The sequence below is a fragment of the Pan paniscus genome, chromosome 6 (assembly GCF_029289425.2).
Source record: "Pan paniscus chromosome 6, NHGRI_mPanPan1-v2.0_pri, whole genome shotgun sequence".
Taxonomy (NCBI): Eukaryota; Metazoa; Chordata; class Mammalia; order Primates; family Hominidae; genus Pan; species Pan paniscus.
Window position 1 is genome coordinate 43,578,583 of NC_073255.2, and position 22,481 is coordinate 43,601,063.

Here is a 22,481-nt window from a genome sequence, read left to right on the forward strand (position 1 = left end):
CTTTCAAAAGTATCTGGCCATCCAAATTTAGTCAGACATTTGTAGATGTTAGTGGTAGATGGTATTGAGAACTGTAGGACATAATACTGTTGGCTTTTAGGCTGCCCAGTTGTTAGCACATATATAGTTAAGTACTTCAGTTTATTTTGAAACAGCAGTCTCATAAAACTTACTAGTCCTTATTTAGCCCGAACTAGGACCTTGCATGTATATAATTTATTCATTCATTCTCTCACTCATGATGCAACACACATTTAGTAAATGTCTAATGTGTGGTGGGTACTAGATTTACCAAAATGAGTAAGACAAATTCCTTGTCTTTGAAGAATTTCCAGGAGACAGAGACTAGTAAGCAGATAATTATAGTGGAATGTAGGATGTAGGAGAAACAAAGAAAAACTAGGGTAGACACTTAAAGAAGATAGGATGCAGGACCTAAGCTATGACCTTGGTTTATCAAACCTGATTCCTGACTGGAGCAACTGCTTCTGGCTTAGGACAGTCTGTGTCTCCCTCCCAGGCTCTGACTCTGAGGTGTCACTCTGATCCTGGGAGATGGATTGAGACTTCTAATATATCATTTTTGCCTGATGGTTGATTAAGTCCTAGACCCTGGATTAAGCTGTTCTTCCAATTAAACCTGTCACAGAAATGCTTCAGCTCTTCACCAAAGTCTAATCCAATGAGATCTCCTTTTCTTGACAGAATGTCCCAGCCAAAAACCTACTTCTTTGAGAGCAACAGTCTTCCCCCTGGAAAGGGACAGATGAACAGAGACAGGAAGAGAAGAAAGACAAACAACTTACCATCAATGACAACCTCTTCATCCAAAGTGTACAAGTTGGGGAGTCTGTGCCTTACCTTTTCAAGTGGGCAATGGGTACTGTCTCGGAGAAAGGGAAGTAAGTTTGGTCGATCATATTCAGCATAAAGACTGATCTGTTTTTCATGGTAACGCTGCCCCTTATGGTGGTCTCGCTTGAAAAGCTTATGCAAATACTAAAAGGAACAAAAGATAAGCCGTGACCCATTAAAATAAGAAAAGCAATACCTGGCTAACATTGCTATTTTTAGCTCTAAACACCTCCCATGGACAGGTTAGGGGAGAAGCAGTCTTCAGGGAAAACCTCTAGGTGATGAAGAAGTGGAAAGGAAAACCCTTTGGGAGAGCAAAGGATTCCGATACTTTCTCTAGAAGGGCCCCAAAACCTGACTCTGCCACGTACCAACTGTGACCTTAGGCAAGTCACTAATCTCTCTGAGACTCAGTTTATCTACAAAAATTTTATTGAGTTACTGTGACAATTAAACGAGTTGCCATTACGAAATCACTCAGAACCAATGAACTTAGCATACACTAAGAACTACAGAAATGTTAATGACAGTAGTTGTCAATATCATCATTGGTATCTGCTTTGGATCAGAAATAAAAAGATGAGTGGTCTTCCCAGATCATAAAAATTATTTTACACAAAAGAGGGCAGAGTCCTGGGACAAGCACATATTCTTAAAAACTCAAGTAGCGGGCACTAAACTCATTTCCATACATTCTGCATCTCCTCTTTGTTGACTCTTCAAATGAAATGCTGCCTAAACTGGTAACATCAAAAACAAAAATACAAAGTAAAAATCAAGAAGAATGCAGGTGTTCTGGAACAGTTTTCAAAACTGATTCCTTACCTTAGCTGTCTGAAAAAAAGTTAATCAACTTCACAGGAAATCAGTAATTCACTTTCTCCTCACAGGCAAGATTAAGTCTATCAATATAGTACTCAGAAGTCAGAAAACAATTCAATGTTTAGTTAATATTAAATGTAAACAAAAACCCCACAATCTACTGAAGACAGGAAGACTTAATCACCAATCCCACAAGCATTAACATCTTGGGTGGCTGTTTCCAAGTGGATTGGTTTATAACAGACATAGAGCACCATCCGCCCTGCAGCTGAGACTGTAAATGCGCTGATGTTTGTTATTGCTGTTGAATCTAGTCACAATGACGCCTAACCATGGACACATGCACCTTAAGAAACCAATCTTCAGGCTTCCTGTTCACTTCTTCCTAAGGCAAAACGGAGCAGTACAAGCAGTAGACTGAACTCATGTGCCAGGCAGAGGTCTGATGAACACCACCGCCAGTCCACTGGGACTGGGGTCAGTGTGTTAGTGGGGTGCTGTTTCCCAGAGTGCAAAAAGGACAGGGAGGCCCTGTCACATGAATGCTGAGTCAAATTTATATATATAGAAACAAGACATTGCCTGGCAGGGAAGATGAGCCATGTTAGTGTGGGCTGTGCCACCACTTCACCATTGCACTGATTACGTTGTCGCACAGACAGCTACTGCCCATAATCCTGTCTCGTGGCTTAAGTAGGTCAGAAATCACTGCTTTATAAATGAATTCCTAAGGTGGTTAGCAATGTGGAGCCTTGCTTGGGAAGCAGATAATCTTGAGATTTCCAATCATGAACAATGCAGCAGTAGCATCTGAGCAAAAGAGAAAAAAAGGTGCCTCTCATTCCCTTCCTGCAGTCTTCAAAAGCTTCAAAGCAGAAAACTGACTTTTGAAAAAAATGCTCTATTCCCTAAGCCTCCTCCTAGGGTGCAATGAGATGGGCAAAGATACAAGTGCACTTATTGTATCTGATACCCATAGTCCTACTGATATAATCCCTATGTGTGCTGAAGTTTTCTCTTGTATAAGTTTTAAAGGACATAGAAAACAACTATTCCTGCTTTACTATCATGATGATGCAATGCAGAGAACTGAAGTAGCCCCCCAAAGAAATCTAGAATAACAGGCCTTAATTACACAACCACCAATAGCACACAAGTAATATGGAATTAGCTATTGTCATGGTGAGGGACAAAAGAAATGAGACTCTGCCCTTTTATCGCTCTATGGTCTGGATATGGAATGGTTGTCTGACATTTCCTTAGCAGGAGAACTTGGTACAGTATCTGCAGTGCCATATTGGCCTTTACTGTGATGTATGTCATGGTTATATTTAATGGCAACTACAGAGGGAGAGTGCTTATTCCTAGACACAACGTAACACAAAAACATTCATTATAGTTAAATATATAGTTATGTTACATATATTTATATTATAGTAATATAATAGATAGATCAGTAACTTTTTTCCATCACAATTCAATTGTGGGTCAAAATTCAACTGCCTGATCTACAATTAATCCCTGACCTTGAATTCACAGCATATGCTGCATTTTGGTAATTACAGAACATTGTTTGTGGTGAAACCTCCAACTGGAATATTAACCTCCTTGAAGAATTCACTCCAGTATCCTCCTCGCACCAATACTGAAAGGTGATTCACCCACTGGTCAATCAAAAGGGCAAAAGGAGGAGACTGCCATGCTCACCACATGCTGCAGCTCTGGTCTGTCTTCCAATTCTTCCACTACCTTTTTAATCTAGATAAAAAAGAAAAGTTTCAAGGTGGAGTCATGAGGACAGAAAGACAGCTGCAAAATTATCTGATAAATTCTCTTCTTCACAGCTATAGGAGTCCCAGGCGTTCATCTGGTAACACATATAAAAACAAATGACACTCACTGAAATTTTATCTTCATTGTCCAAAAGCATGTCAACAGCTTTCTGAAACATATAAAAAAAAGCCACAGTCAATGAAATCCATTATTTAAGAAGAGAAGACTAAACACAATGCAGTGTACCTACCACAGTTCACAGGTGGAAGGCTTATTTTGTATACTTAAGGAGGCCCTTAGCTTTACAATGGCTCTTATGGAAAATGATATTTGTGAAGAACTGCATTTTCAAATGCATCTCAATCTGAAGCCGATGTGTTTTGCATACTACTAAAATGGTGCTTTGCTATAACTTACCAAATACAAAACATCTTGACTGCCCATATCCTAGCCCCCCGCCCCCCGATGTCTCGGATACCTTCACACCTTCTCATAAGACTCTCAGTAGTTATGGAGAGCATCTCTTTACCAGTATATCAAGAAAATGAGCTTTTCTTCCGGCTACTTCAACCTTGACCTAGTCTCCCTATGAGACTCCACAGACAGAAGGAGCTGGTTTTATGAGGAGAAGGGAATAAGAGTCAGAAAGAGAATGAGATACCTGAAGTTTCATAATGACATAAAGCTTTTGGACTTTCAGAATTTACTTTAGCCACTTTTATCATTCGGGAAACACAAACTAGACAGTTTATGTCAAGAGGAAGAGGGAAAGCAGCACACCAGACTGAGCCTCACACGGAACACCTGGGGGCCCTGTTCTAGACTCTGCTACGACCTAGCTGTCTGCTCCAAATGTTACTTTTCTCCTCTGAAATACGAGGGTGTTGGAGTAGATTATCCCTAAGGTCTCTTCTAACCAGAAGACTCTGATTCCTTACATCTGGATCACATTCTAGAATAGCAATTAGTTTCAGCTCATTCATCTTTTTTCCACAGGAACATATGCAAAACGAGGCTCTGGAGAACAATGGAAGGGGGTGCATGAGGTGAGACTAGATATGAGGAAAATGTAATTAATTTTTACATAAGCATCTCATCCTCTGCCAGACAAGCAGAGCCTCTCTACCTGAACTTCCTTGGAGCTACATAATTCTTCGTAAATCTGTAGTCCCTAAAGACTTGACTCAGTATTTTAAAAAGGGCTAAAGCATCTTTGAGAAAAAGAGGTAGCTCTAGCTCCTATCTAAATTAAGTTTAAGTTGGTGGAGATTAATATAGCACACAATATCTCTAAATACATTACAATATAATTGAAAAATGCATTAATCCTTTTGGAGCCTTTAGGGTTCTACTTTTAGGTTTATCTAAAATTTCAATTTTTTGAATAAGAACACTGTTTTATAAACCTCATTATTTCTGTCATGAGCACTTGTAATTAGATTTCTTTTACACACACACACACACACACACACACACGCAGCTTGCATCACTTTGCAAGAGCCAATGTGAGCTGTGGCTGGGTCCACTCATTAGGGTGCTTAAATTTATTATTAGGTTATTCAAATTTGTCACACAATAAAATAACATATTCCACATGTCCTGGACATGAGCATCACCTCAAACCAGGGGAAACCCCACATGCTGGATACGTGAACACCAAGAAATAAAATAGTAATAAGTCGGTCAAGATGGAAGTTCACTTAATTTTAAAATTCTGGAAAACAGGTTAGGAGGGATAAATGAGTCAAAGTATATATGTGGTTTGTTTCTATAAATTATATGAATTGTTTTAGCAAGAAATTACTTTATATGCACACACACACAACTTTAAAAGTTCTCTATCAAATTGAATTGCTTTCACAGAATAACTACATTATGAAAAGGATTCCTGAATGCCAAACAACTAAAATAACAACATCTAGCGAGGGTCAGAGTGTTCTAAAAATTGTCGGCATACAGTCAAGTTATGTGATTCATTCACCAATCCAGCATTTGGATAGGTATCTAAGTATTAAATATTTGGAATAGTAAAAATAATTGACAGTACTAAAATAAAAAGCACATTACCTCTGAATCAAAATCCATTAATAAAACAATTTTATCCTTGATAGAACTGAAAAGATTATGCTTGTGGATCAACTGAAAAACGTCTTTATGTCTTAATGTTAAGTATATTTCCAGAGCGTTGCCATAGTTCTTGTCATAGGTGTACCTGGTAATACAAATTTTTTACATTCATCAACAGTTCTAATTAAAACACACACAGAGAGATCATGGTTCACAATATTAAAAATGGAAACACTCCTTTAGAGAGAAAAGTTAACTTTATTTCAAAAAATATTCCTTGGGATTTAACTATACATGACCAATAAGTATTTCTTTCTCAGAACTTTGCCTCTCATGTTGCCAAAATTTAAGAAAATTCACAATATTCAAGTAATAAAAATGGTCTTTATTGGGGGTCTCAGTCTCAAAAGTTTTACAAACATCCATACAGCAAAGAAACTAGGATCCAGGATGAAGTTCTCATTTTAGTAACAGAAACATCCGTTCCAATTCTTACAAGCAGTATTCAGCTGACAAATGGCTAATATTCCAAAAGCTGATTTTAAGGGGGCTGTGTCTAACTGAAATGTGTTTTTCCATTGAAACAATGTTTTTCACATTAAGTCCCTAAGTCAGCTCTTGAGAGCTCACTGAACTGAAGCTGTACTGTTGGTCCATTACGAACAGTGCTGCAGACTCTAAGGGGCATCTAACAGGACAACGTTTCCAAGAGAAAATGATTAGCATTTCAACTTAGAATGCCATAAACACAACCTCCTCTTGTGGAAAATCCAACACGTCCAGAGTTCTAGGTCATTTTGGTATACCTTTTTTGGTTTTGGGCAAAAGAAGAAAAAACAAGGGAGAGGAGTGGCCTGAGGTGATGGGGGCACTGAGGAGAGGTGGATGCAGGGATGGTCGTCTTGGCTAGACCTGCAGTATACTTCTTGTTTCCCTAGATCGAAGGTACTTGAGAGCATATCTTATCTATCTCTGTATCATAAGCGTCTCGCACAAAGCCTGCATCACTGAATGTGCCCAAGAAATATGAAAAATATTAACCAAGCTGCCATTTTCTGAGCCCTGACTCAGGGTCAGGGAGTCCTCTATTATGACATCTCTTTTAAAGTTTAAAATTATCCCATAAGGAATTGACATTTGAGAGATTAAATTAACTGACTTGAAGACCCTAGAAGAACAGAATCCAGAGCCTTGCTCATTGGGAAACTGTTATGCTTGAGTGATCTAAAACTTGGCACCCTTTTGTTTCCTAACCACTGCCTCTCCCAAGCGCTGTGCATTAGGGTTTCTCTTCTCTGGGAAACAGATTACATTGCAATTGTACAGTTTCACACATGTCCTTATCGCCTACTCATTTGAGGTTTATGAAAGGTTTTTACTAAGAAGGAATGTAGGAAAATGGTATAAAATACATCTTCTCCACTTGGCGTTTGCCAAATCTAAAGTATGAAAAACTTTTCAACACAGACTGATATGGAAAAAGAAACACTTAAGTATACTCACAATTCTGCCAGGGTTTTAAGTAAAGTCTTGTTCTGACTATCTTTCTTCAAATGATCCCGAACTGCTTGAACTATGACTGAATTATTATACAGATCTCCAGGCCATTCTCGGATCAATGTGGCAAAACCCTAACCAAAGGTGAAAAACAGAAAAAGAACACTCATTCAACAGAATAATAGTGATATTGTGAAATATACATTTGGTCCTCCTTCTGTTTCCTGGCATATAACTCTCAAAATCCTTAGACTCTCTAAAATGATGTGTCTTCTTGTATGCTAATGAGCTGACTGGTGGCTAGCAGCCCCTAGGTAACTTAAGGATGGGGTTGGGCACAGGATAGACTGAGACAGGATTAAAGGGTTGGAACTTTTCAGCCCTACCCCCACCCCTGCCCCACAACCTCCAAGGAGGGGAGAGGGGCTGAAGGTTACACCGATCACCAATGGCCCAGTGTTTAAATCAATCATGTCTAAGTAATGAAGCTTTCATTAAAACCCAAAAGGAGTGGCTTTGGAGGGCTCCCCAAGAGCTGAACACCTGGAGGTTCCTGGAGGGTGGTGCACCCAAAGAGGGCCTGGAAGCTTCATGCCTCTTCCCACATACCTTGCCCTCTGCATCTAATCCATTTGGCTGTTCATCTGTATCCTTTGCAATATTCTTTATAATAAACCAGTAAATGTAAGTAAAGTGTTCCCCTGAGTTCTATGAGCTGCTCTAGCAAATGAGTCAAATCTAAGGAGGTGGTAGTGGGAATTCCAGTTTATAGTTGACCAGTCGGAAGTACAGGTGACAGCCTATAACTTGTGATTGGTATGTCTGAAGTGGGGGCAGTCTTGTGGGCCTGAGCCCTCAGCCTGCAGGATCTGATGCTATCTTCATGTAGACAGTGTCAGAATGAACTGAAATAGAGGACACCCAGCTGGTGTCCACTGCAGAACTAATTGCTTTCTTGGTGTGTAGCGGAAAAACCCAGATATTTGGTCACAGAAGTGTTGTGTTGTGAGAGTATAGCATGAGAAACTGAGTTTGGTTTCTCCTAAATTCTCAAAACAAACCAAACAATTTAAACCATCCCTAAAAGTATTCACTTTTAGTCACATAACAGACCAAACAATTATATGGTTAAAAGTTTGTTCAATAAATATTTCATCAATTTTCAGACTACGGGTCTGGGTGTGGTTAAGAGTTGCAGGGAATATTATTGTACAATAAATCTCCATTTAGCATTCCTGGGAGGCAGGTCGTGCCATCTACTTCTGTCCTTAGTTTTACGAAATGTACAACTAAGAAAGCTATCTTGTTCCTTCTATAAAGTGCATGGACAAGAGTTTAGGTTGGACTTGCTCCATCCCCATTCTGGACTAACTGTAACATTTGGATGACAGCTTTAACATCTTACAGATATTACCCAAGTCAGCTACTTTCCCCACCACCGAGAGTCCTCTAATGCACTTAGGCCTGGGCTGCTGGGTGCAACTGGTTATGCAGTTGTGCACTGTATAGCCAGCACAACTGACCGTGGCAGTCTGCTTGGGACAGGGCTGCTCCCACAGTGAAACTGTCCAGCATTCTATATCTTTAACAAGTCACCATCTTGGTCCTCCTTCCACTTTGGCTTCTAATGCCAGTTTTATGTTGGAATTTGAGACTTTGGCTCAAGTCTTATCCCCTGGCTCTTATCCTGGCTATCTCTAGATCTCAAATTTTGTGGTTCCCTGATTTGATCCTGGTTCCGTCCCACAGCTGATTCTGGGCCAGTATCTTGCTCAGTCTCTACTCCCTGATTCCCGACTTTAGACTTCATGTTTTATAACTCAAAGTATGATAGAGCAGTTTACTTACTGATCCTTGACAATGTTTAGAACAAAAACATGTTCATAAGACAGTAAAGAGAATTAAAAACATCCACGTTATTAAATGTGAAAGGAAAATAAATTCTCAGGACCTCCAATTCACTAGGCCAAAGGGAAAGTTAAGGGAACTGAGTCATGCAAAAATTGCCTTCCTTTTGTTCCCAAACAGAGAGCTGTCATTTCACATGCTTCCTTTAGCTCATGTCAAAGCTAGATCTACTGAGCAAGAGATAAATGCATAATTGACTTTTTCCCCACTTCTCTCTTTTTACATGTAAAACGTAGATTTCCTGAGCTAATCAGAGCATCACTGGAATGTGACCAAGTGCCTCATTGCTTACTCTTCCCCTACTTATTTATTTATTTATTTTTAAAATTTGCTCCTTTGCCTCCTGCTTGCTCTTTCCCCTTTAAATTTTGAAGTCCTCAACAATCTCTTTGGAAAAAGCACAGGACACAGACCCTGTTTCTTTTCCCCAAGTATGTCCCTAACCTTGGCAAAATAAACCTTTAAGTCGATTGAGATCTGTCTCAGTCACTTTTTGGTTTATATAAAAAATAGTACATTATTACTATTAAATAACTCCATTAATACTTTAATGAACTACTGTGAATTTGTTTAAATAATACTTAGAAATGAAAACAATGTGATAGAAGCTGCTTCTGTAATGCACCAGGATTTGGTAAGAAAAGTGCAAAAGAATCAGTAATATAGTTTTCATTAAAGTTCCACCCGATTTCTACCAAAGTAGCCCCTGGAAGGATGGCAAGAGACCAGAACAAAAGACCACATATTTTCCATTTAGATTACAAACTTCTTATATATTAATATGATTGAAATTTTACTTCAGAAATTTGGGAATGGATTCAATCAGAACATTAAAATGTTTGTAGAACCAAAATAATATTTCAGATCAAGTTTCTTTCTTTTCTTCCTTCCCTGTTTCCCTTTCCTTGTCTTTCCTTCCTTGTCCTTCCTTTCTTCCCTCCCTCCCTTCCTTTTCTTTCTCTCTCTCTCCCTCTTTCTTTGTTTTTCTCTCTCTCTCTCTTCCTCTCTCTCTTTTTTTTTTTTTTTTTTTTTTTCAGGTGGTGTTTCGCTCTGTCGCCCAGGCTGGAGTTCAGTGGCACTATCTTGGCTCACTGCAACCTCCGCCTCCTAGGCTCAAGCAAGTCTCTCGCTTCAGCCTCCCAAATAGCTGGGACTACAGTTGCATGCCACCATGCCTGGCTAATTTTTGTATTTTTTTTTTTTTAGTAGAGACGGGGTTTAACCATGTTGGCCAGGATGGTCTCCATCTCCTGACCTTGTGATCCGCCCGTCTCAGTCTCCCACAGCCTCCCAAAGTGCTGGGATTACAGGGGTGAGCCACCACACACAGCCTCTTTCTTTCTTTTTGTGAGAAAGGGTCCCACTCCGTCACCTAAGCTGGAGTGCAGTAGCATGATCACAGCTCACTGCAGCCTCAGCCTCTAGGCTCAAGTGATCCTCCCACCTCAGCCTCCTGAATAGCTGAGAGTACAGGCATATGTCACAGCACTCAGCTAATTTTTAGTTTTTTTATAGACAGGTCTCACTATGTTACCCAGGCTGGTTTTGAACTCCTGGGCTCAAGCAATCCTTCCACCTTGGCCTCTCAAAGTGCTGGGATTACAGATGTGAGCCACTGTGACGGCCCTGTTTTCTTAAGACTATATAAGATAAAATAGTCTGTAAAGATTTCTACCCCAATACCAGCAGCTCACAGTAGACCCTAGACCATTAATAATAATGCTCAGGGAAAGAAGAAAGTTTGGCCTCATTTTTTCTTTTCCCTATCATGCAACAGCCTCATGGTACTGCCAACTTCGAACACAAAATAAAGACAAAATAACCAGTCATCTTGTATGATAAAAGCATGATGACCCCACCATAAACTGAAATAAACATCCATAATATTTCATGTTAGGTTTCTCTCTGTTCAACTGGCTTTGTGTACCCTTGAATAAATGTGCTACCCAAGAAATATTTATAAAATCTATCTGTGGCCATTATTACTAATTAGAGGACACAGGAACAAGGGACCTGTTATGATTGAATGAGCAAAGTTATAGAAAACCTCAGTACCTATCATAATAAGTAAAAGTCTAGAAAGTACTCATGAAATGAAATGCCACAGAAATCATCCAATTTTTAACATGCTTATATGTTTGTCGTTAATATTAAACAAAGCTTAACTGTTTAACTCTGCTGGGTCATAAATTAATAGGCAAAGCTACAGGCATATGACTAGAAACCCCATACAAAGAAGTCATGAAGCATCTTTACCTCCAATATTACTTCATATCTTTTTAGGGAGAAAAAAATTGACAAGTCAATATTCCAGAGAAGTACAGTTTGTTTTTTGTAATCTGACCTTCAGTGCTCTGTTTAGCAACACAAAATGTCTCTCCACATAATATGTGATCAAAAGTGTTGTTAGGGAACACACCTATTTGACTGATTATGTGACAATTTAATTCAAAATTAAATAATTAAGCTGAGAATAAGGGAAGGTAAAACATGAACTATTTATAAGAGCTTATGAAAATAAAAACAAATTATTTACAACCTCCTTAACAGTACTGACCAGACATCCTAAAACATTCAGGAGAAAACATCTACAATCTCTAAGGTTAAGTCATGCTTCTTTCCATCTCAGTAAGAAGTGTTCCAGATATGAAATCAACAGGGTAACTTTGATGATAAAGGATTTTTAAAAGTTTCATGAAAAAATAAGAGTTCAATCATGTGCAATAACTGTAACAGAATCATAAAAACAATAAATTTTTTTAAATGCTTAAATTACATTACTTTAAAAATAGGAAAATTATACTTCAGCATTTGTAAAGGAAGTTTGTACTCTTCTCCATCATTTTCACAGAACGCTCATAATTCTCTTTCTTCTGGGATGATATCAAAGATGGAATAGCAGCTGCTATTGTATTTATGAAATCTACAAAATAGCACTTAGCTCTTTTTCTTTAGTTCTAGAAAGAAGGTAACTTTAAGGAATTCCTTAAAATGCACACGGACTAAGTGTTTTCACTGTCTACATAAACATGAGTTATACTGGAGTTTCTCTAGCTCAGTTTCACCTGCCACATGCAAACTACAAATCTGTTTCCTTTACAGGCATTGCTCCATTGTATTCCTTTCTAGATTTCCTAACACCTCCCATCGAGAACAAGTAAATATGACCACATCAGAACACCATACCTCATAATCACTCTCCAAAAATTCATGTAAGATCATTTCATAGATGAGTGGTTTCAGAACTGGATCACCTCTTGGCAAATAAGGACTAATAGCCTAGGTAAGGAAAAGGAAAAAAAAAGTCCATTAAAAAATGAAAAAACAAAACTGCATTCCAATTATGCAGAAAACATAAAGTATATTTTTACTTTAAAAATGTGAGGCAATACAGTACTCTGAAAAAAATGTTTTGAACAGGATTTAAATGAAAACTACTTTCTAACAATAAATTATAATATATTTTCAAAAGTATATACATGTATGAATGAATTTAAAAATTGCCTAGGTTAATCTTTATCTCTCTGTTCTTCCTGATGAGTTAATAGAAATCTAAATAATAGGAGGGAGAAAGTCACAGAGATGAAAAAAGTCGACTTCTTAAGTAATCGAGGAGTACAGGTAATCTATTCATCTTTCCTTCCTTCAACTGGAGTTTACCAACCTTCACCAACTCATAATCATCTTTTGAAATTAGGAAAAACACATCTTGTGTTCTTCAGATATTTTCAGTACTGTGTTAAAAGTCAAATTTACAAATACTGTTCAATGACCCTATAATGCCCTACAATCCAATCACCACACTTTTTACTGGGGACAGACAGAGAAGGTCACCATCCCCAAGGAGCTCACAAGTCCTAGAAGAAAGATATGCAGACAATTAAACAGATAATAACTGTATTGTGTGGTAAGTGTTATAACAGAGGGGTCAGCACAGTGCTGCAGCAGCAGAGGAGAACCATGCCTACTAAAGCCCTGGGTTTCTCAGGAAAAAATAAGAGAGGGGCAGGACATCTGGCAGGGGGAATAGCATGAGCAAAGGTGTGGAGCCATGAACATGCATCTGTGTGCAGGGAGGTCAGAGGAGCCCAGAGATGCGAGATGGTGTCACTGAAGGGAGGTGAGGCTGGAGAGGAAGGGGAGGTGGGGTCTTGAGAGGAATTCTGATTTTATTCTATAGGCAGGAGGGAAGCAACAGGTATTAGGGAAGTGAGAGTCCAGACTTATTTTTTATGCAGATAACTCTGGGCTAGGGCTGCCCACAGATCTATCAGAAGGCATTTACTATGGCTCAGGCAAAAGTTAAGGCAATGGTACCACAGGGGAAGAGAAGAGCCCCGATTGGTATTGACATGAAAAAAATGACAAGAAGTGGAGATTAAACAGAATGAGGAGGGGTGTAACATGTTCTAATCAAGAACAGTGGCTTTGAGCTAATACACTCTGGGGAATGGGTATATTGTGTATCACAAACACAGACTCAATGGAAAAGGACTGAATTTGGGAAGGAATGGATCTATATTAACTTGAATTATCATCATCAGCAGTATATACAAGGAGAAACGGCCATCACATGATATTCAAAAAAAAAGGTCCAAGTTACAAAGCCATTAAAGTAAACAGGGAGGCACGACTGGATAAAATTCTCCAGAAACCATCCAATAAACCCAATGAGAAGTGTAACATTTACAGGGCAGACAGGAGGAGTCACACGGTTGACAAGATGAGTAACTGGGAATTTTTAAAGCATATTTATAACTCGAAGAGAGCATTCAAAAGGTCCACAAATACTGAAAAAATTTTAAATGTTTAAAACAAATATAGGAATACTTTATTGATTGATTAGGATGTTGTGCACTAAGTTGAAAGATTTAAAAAAAGAAACATCAAAATTATTCATTAGAGCTAGGTGGTCAATTTTTTCCATCTGCTTTCAGCAGGTAAAATATTACTTGAAAAATACAATATTATTCAGTAAATCTAAAAAAAGTCTCATGCTTTATAACCTACTGGATGAGATTACACCTATTTTCAAAAGTCATTAAAAAGAGCATGAAAACTTCATCTAAACACAGAGAGAATTGGAAAGAGATAAGTGAACACATTGTATATGTAATAAATATATAATCTTATATATTTTTTTTTACACGAGGCTTATATTTTGAAACTGTCTCTAAAAGTTTGATTTTTCTTTCCATCTGAGATAATAATCACGTCCTAAAAAAGAGCTGAGTACTATTATCTTTGTTTCCACTGCAATATTAATATACTACTTGCAGAAACTGAGAGTTAAAAATAAGGCTTTGCTTACCTTAAGCTGTCCAATTTCTTTAAATTTATAAACTTCATATTCCCAGAGTGCTGCATTTTTCCCAAGAATTTTCTGGCATTTGCTGGCAGTAAAAACATCCCAGGCAGAAGGAAAGTATAAATTAAAAAAACAAAAAACAAACAGAGACAGAATAAGTAGACATTTTCCCCAGAGGTTTAGAGAAATCTCTCTTCTCAGAGTTTTGATGAATTTCTATCTCAAGTACCAACGAACATAAAGATATTACTGTTACTCATTTGGTTGCATACATAAATTAACACAACTTATAAAAGTTAATATAAAATGATTATAAATAAAGATGAATCACTTCAGAAGACTACAACTAGGGGCTTTCCCAACTATCTGCCTGTTCTAAGTTTCCCATTTACCCAGAGGAGCACTGCTGGTTTCGGGAGACCTTTCTTGCCTTGAAGAAAACTCGTCATACCCCAAAGTGCCAGATCCTTTCTAAATGGCTTTAAATTATGCACTACAAAATCAGACTTCAGAAAACTAGAATCCTATCCTACTATATAACCTGGAGGACTGCTTATGTATGAATGAAACCTTACTTTACACATCAAAGAAACACATTTTCTTAAATAACCTCAGGAGACGAGAAGCAGGTTTGAGGGCACTCTTCCAGGACTGCCATGCAGTCATGCAGCGGGCACTGCCCAGTTCCAGTGGGAACCCCTCACACAGACTTGCACACCACTACATAACATTTATGTGTTCTGCCCACCACAGACCTCTGCAACCCAGGATCCTGGGGTCTAGTCACTTCTATTTAACTGCCATCCTTAGGTTGGGAAAATTCTCTTTGAATCATAAGCAGAGGCACTTTCTTCTGGACTATCTTCCAAGGATGCTTATAAAGCAAACAGCTCTAGAAATGAGACGACACAAATAGTGTCTCCCTCCTGAGGAAAGGGAAGGTTTCTTACTGCCCAGTACAATAAAGGTAAAATGACGCCTTTAGGACAAAAGGCGGACAAAAGGCAGACAAGGTGATAGGGTTTGGCTGTGTCCCCACCCAAATCTCATCTTGAATTGTAGTTAACATTAATCCCCACATCATGGGAGTGACCAGGTGGAGATAATTGAATCATGGGGATGGTTTCCCTCAACCTGTTTTCATGATAGTGAGTTAGTTCTCACGAGCTCTGATGGTATTATGAGGAGCTTCCCCCTTCATTGGGCTCTTGTTCTCCTTCCTGCCTGCCTTGTGAAGAACGACACGTTTGCTTCCCCTACTGCCATGACTGTAAGTTTTCTGAGGCCTCCTCAGCCATGCTGAACTGTGAGTCAACTAAACCTCTTTCCTTTATAAATTATCCAGTATCGAGTACATCTTTATTAGCAGTGTGAGAATGAACTAATACATGGGGTTCTTGGTCACTAGAAAAGATTTAGATACCCTAAGCTCAGGGGTCCTCTTCCGTATCACAACCCACTGCATGGGCAGGATCTCCATGCCCACCCTCTGTTGCATTGTGGGAATTGAGGTTTGGGGATCGGGGCAAATGTTGACACTCTAGTTGACTACTATTGTTGTAGCAGTACCTTGGCTGGTACTATTGCTCAGAGAGTCCTTTAGCTCTGACCTGGGAGTCTCTTGTCTTCTGCCAGCAACCAGGGAAATGACAGGCTAACTTGTTAGACTGTAAATAGGTAAAGTCTGAGATCCTTCATGGTTCTTGATACCTTTCTCATTAATAATGAGAAAAACAATTCTCCTTCGGTAAAAATGAAATAGTTGGGAAAATAATAAACATTAAACTGATTCTGTGCTTGGAATCATTAATATTCAAAAATTATAATTTAAAAATAATATTCAAAAATTACCCTCGTTAGAAAGATGTACAAAAATAAAATGTCAACTGCAAAGAATGGCTTATTTTTACTGTTAGCAATGCTCAATTCTATTTATATTAACAAATAATTGTGAAAATGTCATCATTACCGTGCTGCTATGTCATAGTCTCCTCTCTCCACCAGGTGATTTATATATGCCAAGCCAATATCCTAGAGAAAGCCAAATGAAGAAATGTCAAAATTTAACTGAAACAACTGAAAAGTTGAGTCTCGGTTTCTGCACAGGGCATAACATTAGGGTCCTATTAGCTCTACTGACTATAACCTGTTTATACTCTTAGCTTGCTTTATGTAATTACACTTGCTTCTTAAGCATATTCATATTTAAATGTATTTATATTTTCATACATTTTAGAATTCACAGGTCAGGTCATTAAAAAAAGTAAATAATGTTAGTATTTTAAAGGCTCCTAATCTGCCCCCTTTAAGACATTTTTTCATAAAGGAGGTATTCGATATTAGAAACATGATCGAACAATTCCACGCTGTTAATGTATATAAAATTGTTTCCTGTGCCTTCATCTGTAGAATGCAAGGTACCTACTTCTTCTACCCCAAGTCTGAAGAGAAGTTATAAGAAAAATGAAATAATGACTATCACACTAAAGGAAATAGGGAATATTAAAGTTGATATGAGCTCAGAAAAACCTGTGATTCAAACTCATCAGTTTACAGAAGAAATTGGGCTGAAAGCAGGGAAGTGACTGGCTTCAGAGTATTCATGTTTATTCGCTTATTCTACCTGGGTTCTGAAAGGATTTGGGGTGGCCAACATCACCAGAGGCATGGGAGGACAACTCTTGCTTGATCTCCCCATGACTCATCTTCTCATATACTATTTGCACCTAAAAGTATTTTCACCAGAAGCTTAAGCTTGATATATATAAGAAAAGTTGGGTGTTAATTTCTACTTTATGTACAAAAAGGTGCATAAGAAATACCTTCTTGGATGGCAAAAAAAAAATGGCAGGAGCCCATTTCTTCTCTGCATGTTTGGTATGAAATTACATCATGCTAAGAGAAAAAAAATCTATTCATAACTAATGTATAGGACTAATGTACAGGACATGCCCATTTCAAGAGTGAAGCAAAATACCCATCATTTTTAGTATATTAAATTTTTACTTTAATAACTACTATGTGAGAAATCATATTTCAAGTCTATAGGAACAGAAGTGAAGAAAGAGTGTCTAACTTCCTTATTTTTCTGGAAACAGATCACACGTAACATTTCTACACAGGTTCTTTCCATCAAGGTTCAGAGAAAGAATGTCTCCTTTTCAGAGTCAATCCTTCCAACCTTTCTCCTCACGTCCATGCTTCTCCACTGTGGAGCTTATCCTGCACTCCTCCTCTTCCTTTTATATCACCCTTTTATGTCAACTCTATTTTACCTCTTTTCCCTCAGCATAAGCATGTTTAAGTGCCTCTCTTACACAAAATACCCAAAAACTACCATCATCCCAGGATGCCATAGCCCCAGCTACAGCCTCAGCTACAGCCTTCACTCTCTTCCCCTTCACAGCTAACCTGATCGTCTATACTCAGAACCGTACTTTATAATCTCCTGTTCACTTTTCACTCCCTACAACATGTTCAGAATAAATAATACACATACAGAAAATTCACTACTTTCATATCACCAAATCCAGTGTACAACTGACCAGCTGACCTCGTCTTACCCTTCTGACCTGCTTACCTCCACTACTCAAGCATTTAATTCTCTTTACCCTGGAATTCTCTCTCTCAGCTCCCATGAAATGACCTTGCTCTGGCTGTTCCAAATCTACTATGTATGCATCATCCCTTGAATGACAGCATTCCTGATGGTTCCATTCATGGTCCTCTGTTCATGACACTCACTCTAAAATGTATGAAAATATAACTACATTTAAATATGAATATGCTTAAGAAGCAAGCATAATTACATAAAGCAAACTAAGAGTATAAACAGGTTACAGTCAGTAGTGCTAATAGGACCCTAATGTGTCCTGTGCAGAAACTGAGACTCAACTTTTCAGTCCAAATTTCTTTCCTGGGCTCCAGTACGATGTCCCACAGATTCCTAAAACTAATGTGCTTAAAATAGGATTCATCATTTCTCCCAATCCTGCTCCTCCTTCCACAGGGTATCTCTATCAATCAGTAAATGGCAGCACCAAACCAGAGGCCCAAGCCCAAAGCCTGGGAGTCAGCCTAGATTTTTACTCTTATTCTTTCATCCACACAGAGTCAGTTACCACATCCCAAAGATTAAAAGTTTACTGTATCTTCCACCTATCTTCACCTCTCCAATCCTACTGATTCTGTGTAAGTCTCATGACTTTCCACCTGGATTAGGAAGCCTCCTGATTGATCTCCATCTCAGCTGGCCCTCCTCTGGCCCCATCTCCATCAGAGAATCTTTCTAACAGGGAAATCTGATGTGTGAAAGCTTAAATTGACTTCTAGATGTTCCAAGAGAGAACCAAGCTCTTAATTACGAACGGCACTTCAGGATCTGGCCTTTGCTAGCTGTGTAGTAAACCCCTCAACTGCTTTGTGCAGTGGCTCATGTCTATAATAGCAGCACTTTGGGAGGCCGAGGCGAGCAGATCACCTGAGGTCGGGAGTTCAAGACCAGCCTGACCAACATGGAGAAACCCCGTCTCTACTAAAAATACAAAATTAGCCAGGTGTGGTGGTGCATGCCTGTAGTCCCAGCTACTCGGGAGGCTGAGGCAGGAGAATCGCTTGAACCCAGGAGGCAGAGGTTGCGGTGAACCAAGATTGTGCCATTGCACTCCAGCCTGGGCAACGAGAGCGAAACTCCGTCTCAAAAAAAAAAAAAAAAAAAAAGCCTTCAACTGCCCACATAACCAAGCAGGCCAAGCTGTGGCACCTCTCTGCATCTTCACATATGTTAACTACTCTAAGGGCCGGAATGCATTCTCTTCCATTTCTAGAGAATCCTTGCTTATTCTCCACAATTTTGGCTGGATTTTTTTTTTTTTAAAGATGCTCTGGTTTTCTATTCTCCTGTTATTCCTAAATTATTTTGCTTCTGCACTCTTTGACAATTCAGGCTTTCATGTGGAGTTTTACAGAGAAATTTACGGTAGGGAAAATGTAGGCAGAAAGAATTTGTACTGAAACCCAAATAGGCATAAAAGACTGAGCTTCCAGTTTTCACCTGTAAAAAAGGGAACTAGGCTAGATGGTCTCCAAGGACCCTTCACATGTGCAGGATATGAGTTCCTCTGCTCTCCATCTGCACATTCACTGTCACAGTTAGCAAAGAAAGGGGCTTTCAGTCATTCTATTTTTCCTGAGTCCAAAATGTAATAAAAATGTATTTGATGCTCTAGATTAGTTTCCATAACAAAATCAATTGAGTCTGTTATTATGGAAACACCAAAGCAATGCAGTTTTAGGAAACCTCTCTTTTTTTGATAAATTTTGTGATAATGTGATTTTTACCTACGATTTAGGGAAACTTTCATACACATAACTAGAAAGCTCTGTATTTAAAGTGTTTTCCACAGATACAGTTTCCAAATTACCTAAAACTGCCTCCTAGCAGGTGTTCAAGTCTCTTGTTTACAAGCAGAAACTGATTTGATGAAATATTTTGATCTCATAGGTTAGGGAATTAGTTTAAAATAAATTCTCAAAAGACAGGAAAAACCTGTTCTTTTCAAATTATTTTCAGTCTCACTATAACTTATTGAAAGATAAAATTATGTTTCAAATAACAAATTGCACACTTACCAGAATCTTATGTCTTTTAATATTTTTTTGGCTAATTTCAGCTGCCATCAATGCTTCCTTTATTCCAAACATAAGGATGATTTAAAAAAAAAAAAAAAAAGCAGAAAAGGAGGGAGGGAAAATGGGAGAAGGTGGGAGAGAAAGATATTGAGGTTATAAACACTATAGTTATTATGGTTTAGCATTCTGCACTACACGAATAAAGCTCCATTTTCCCATGGCTTTTGCTTGAAGCATTGGAATTGTTAATGCTATGGTTGAATGAACCTCACTGAATTCAAACTCAAAGGCAGTCAACCAAAATGAAGACTTCTCCCACTTCCATTTGAATTCATTTCCTCATTAGGACAATGGAATCACATTTCAGACACAAATCAAAATACAACAAAGTCTCCTAGTCTCCATACAAAAAAAGGCAGCTGTCTTCTAAATCTTTATGACATATTGATAAAGGAGCATTTTCCCTTATGTTTCAATAAAAAAGTGAACTATACGCATGTTTATGTATATCTAAAATTAAGTCTTTGAAAAATCTCTGATTTTGTTTTTATTTTGGAAAGTTTACAAATACTACTTTAACATAAATATTTAAAACATACAATTATTTCTTTGAGAAACTACTGGATTTAAAGTAACATGGTAATTACTGGGTTATGAACTAGGTATTGATACCTGGACTTTAAATAGTTTATAAATGAAAAAAAAAGTTTTTTTCCAAATCCTTTCAGATGGTGACAAACTTAGTACAACAAATACGTAGACTATTTGTTGTGGATGTTGTTTTAAATTAGTATATAAGCCCATCTACAGAACGTAACTTTGTAGCTATTAAAGTTGAAAAATGGTTTTTTTCTTTTTTTTTAAGCGATATTGGGCATTATCTATTCAAATTAATCTAAGCCAAACCTCAATGAAGTGGACAACATCATTCTATCCAAACTGATAGTTCAAACCATCCTAAGTGAGTACAAATGTGATAAGTATAAAATAAACGATTTCATTAAATCTAAATAGACACTTCTGAAATACTATCTCTAATTTCTTTGAACAAAATCAAAAAAATGAAACTTCCAACAGTCTAGATCTAACTCACCTCCTCCCTCCACTCCCAACTCCTCCCCCACTTAACAGGAAAGCCAGTCAATCCATTGCAATCTTTTGGTTCCCTAATTTCTGAAGGGGGTACTAGAAAGTTATTAACTTCCTACATATTTTTGGCTTGGGAAACTCTACTTTGACTACATAAAAGATTTATTACAAAAACATTTTATCCTCTCTATGCTGTAGATGAGTCAATAGTTTCAAAGAAGTAAAATCAAGGGTACTTCATATTTCTTCTTTTCAAGGAGCCAGTCAATGTGATCATCTTGGTCTCGTTCCTTGGCCACTACGACATCTCTCGGACTCACGATGTAAAAAAGTGATTCCCCTTCAGAGTATTCTGTAGGTGAGAAAAGAGAGGAACGACTTGGTGACTGAACAGCAGAAAACTTGGCAACGGTTTCAGAGGACCTGGTTAGGTTACCCAACCCAAGAGCGAACAGAAAATGTGTCTATCTTTGTTGTGTGTTTGGCTCTGCTGGAAGGTAAGTGTGGGAGACAGGGTAAAGAATGACAGAAGCGTATTTCAGTGCTTTTAAAAATATTTAAGTGTAAAAATACTTGACAAAAAAGCAAGAGAGGGAAGGAGAAGGACAGAAAGGGAGGGAATGACATACTAAAAAACTTGAAAAAAAAATAAGGTGAGTTTAAAATTCTACGTTTAATACATGAACACTCTGACTTCAGCTGAAAAAGTGTTAAAAATTCTCTATGTCTATTGCATATTAGAATTCATCTACTGTATATAAATTTTATTTATGGCCATTTACAGCATTGTTCTACTTTTACAGAACAATTACACCCCATGGTCAGCGATAAATGTTTCCTCCTCATCAAGGTCAAGGCCACCTAAGGCATAAATGACAGATGCCCAAGCCCTAGGGACATAATCTATCATTTCAGCATGTTGTGCACAATGCCAATCTGAGGGTTTCCTGCAGAATTCAATTATAAAACCTGTTCTGAAGGGTTTCTAAGTGTGCAGGAGAGTTTGCTCTGAGCCAAATACCTAGATTGGACACTTTCAGTTGTGAATCACAGTTGCTTTTTGCCAAGTCTAGAATATACTCTTACGTTTTTCAATGGATTAGGGTCTTCATATAAGAAAGTTTAAACATATATAGAATATTTCTTCATTTCCTTTGGCCACAATGAGAACTGAAAATATTCTCAACAAACGTCAATTGTGTTTAAAGTAGTACAGCATTCCTACAAAGCTGAACTGTTCTATTTTCATTAATATATTTTACAAGGGTATGATAACAGCCAAACACAGATGTCTCTGGTATGACTAAATATTAATGGTTCTCCCTGTATTTATGAGCAGTGACTAAGTGTATTTCTCTGTCCACTCAACAAATATTCACTGAACACCTAGAATGTGCCAGAAGTCTTTCAGGCTCTGAGCACTCAGTTACAAACAAGAAAGACAACTTCTCTGCCACCCCAGAGTGAACTTTCCTGACACATAAAATGGGAGTGATATGACAACCACGGAGCCATGCAGCTTGACATTAAA

The 22,481-nt window shown here is 38.1% G+C and overlaps 1 protein-coding gene across 4 annotated transcripts in view; it reads right to left on the minus strand.

Moving 5' to 3' along the window:
• VPS41 (VPS41 subunit of HOPS complex) overlaps positions 1-22,481 on the minus strand; it is a 208,104-nt gene that overhangs the window by 23,853 nt on the left and 161,770 nt on the right. For all 4 annotated transcript variants that reach the window (XM_055115865.1, XM_003812224.5, XM_034963959.2 and 1 more), the window contains 10 exons: positions 21,187-21,302; positions 19,862-19,918; positions 16,200-16,261; positions 14,234-14,315; positions 12,109-12,201; positions 7,021-7,148; positions 5,518-5,662; positions 3,578-3,619; positions 3,385-3,435; positions 862-999 (listed from right to left, as the gene is read on the minus strand). In XM_055115865.1, coding sequence (XP_054971840.1) covers positions 862-999; positions 3,385-3,435; positions 3,578-3,619; positions 5,518-5,662; positions 7,021-7,148; positions 12,109-12,201; positions 14,234-14,315; positions 16,200-16,261; positions 19,862-19,918; positions 21,187-21,302 — 914 coding nt within the window. The remainder of the gene's footprint in view (positions 1-861; positions 1,000-3,384; positions 3,436-3,577; positions 3,620-5,517; positions 5,663-7,020; positions 7,149-12,108; positions 12,202-14,233; positions 14,316-16,199; positions 16,262-19,861; positions 19,919-21,186; positions 21,303-22,481) is intronic.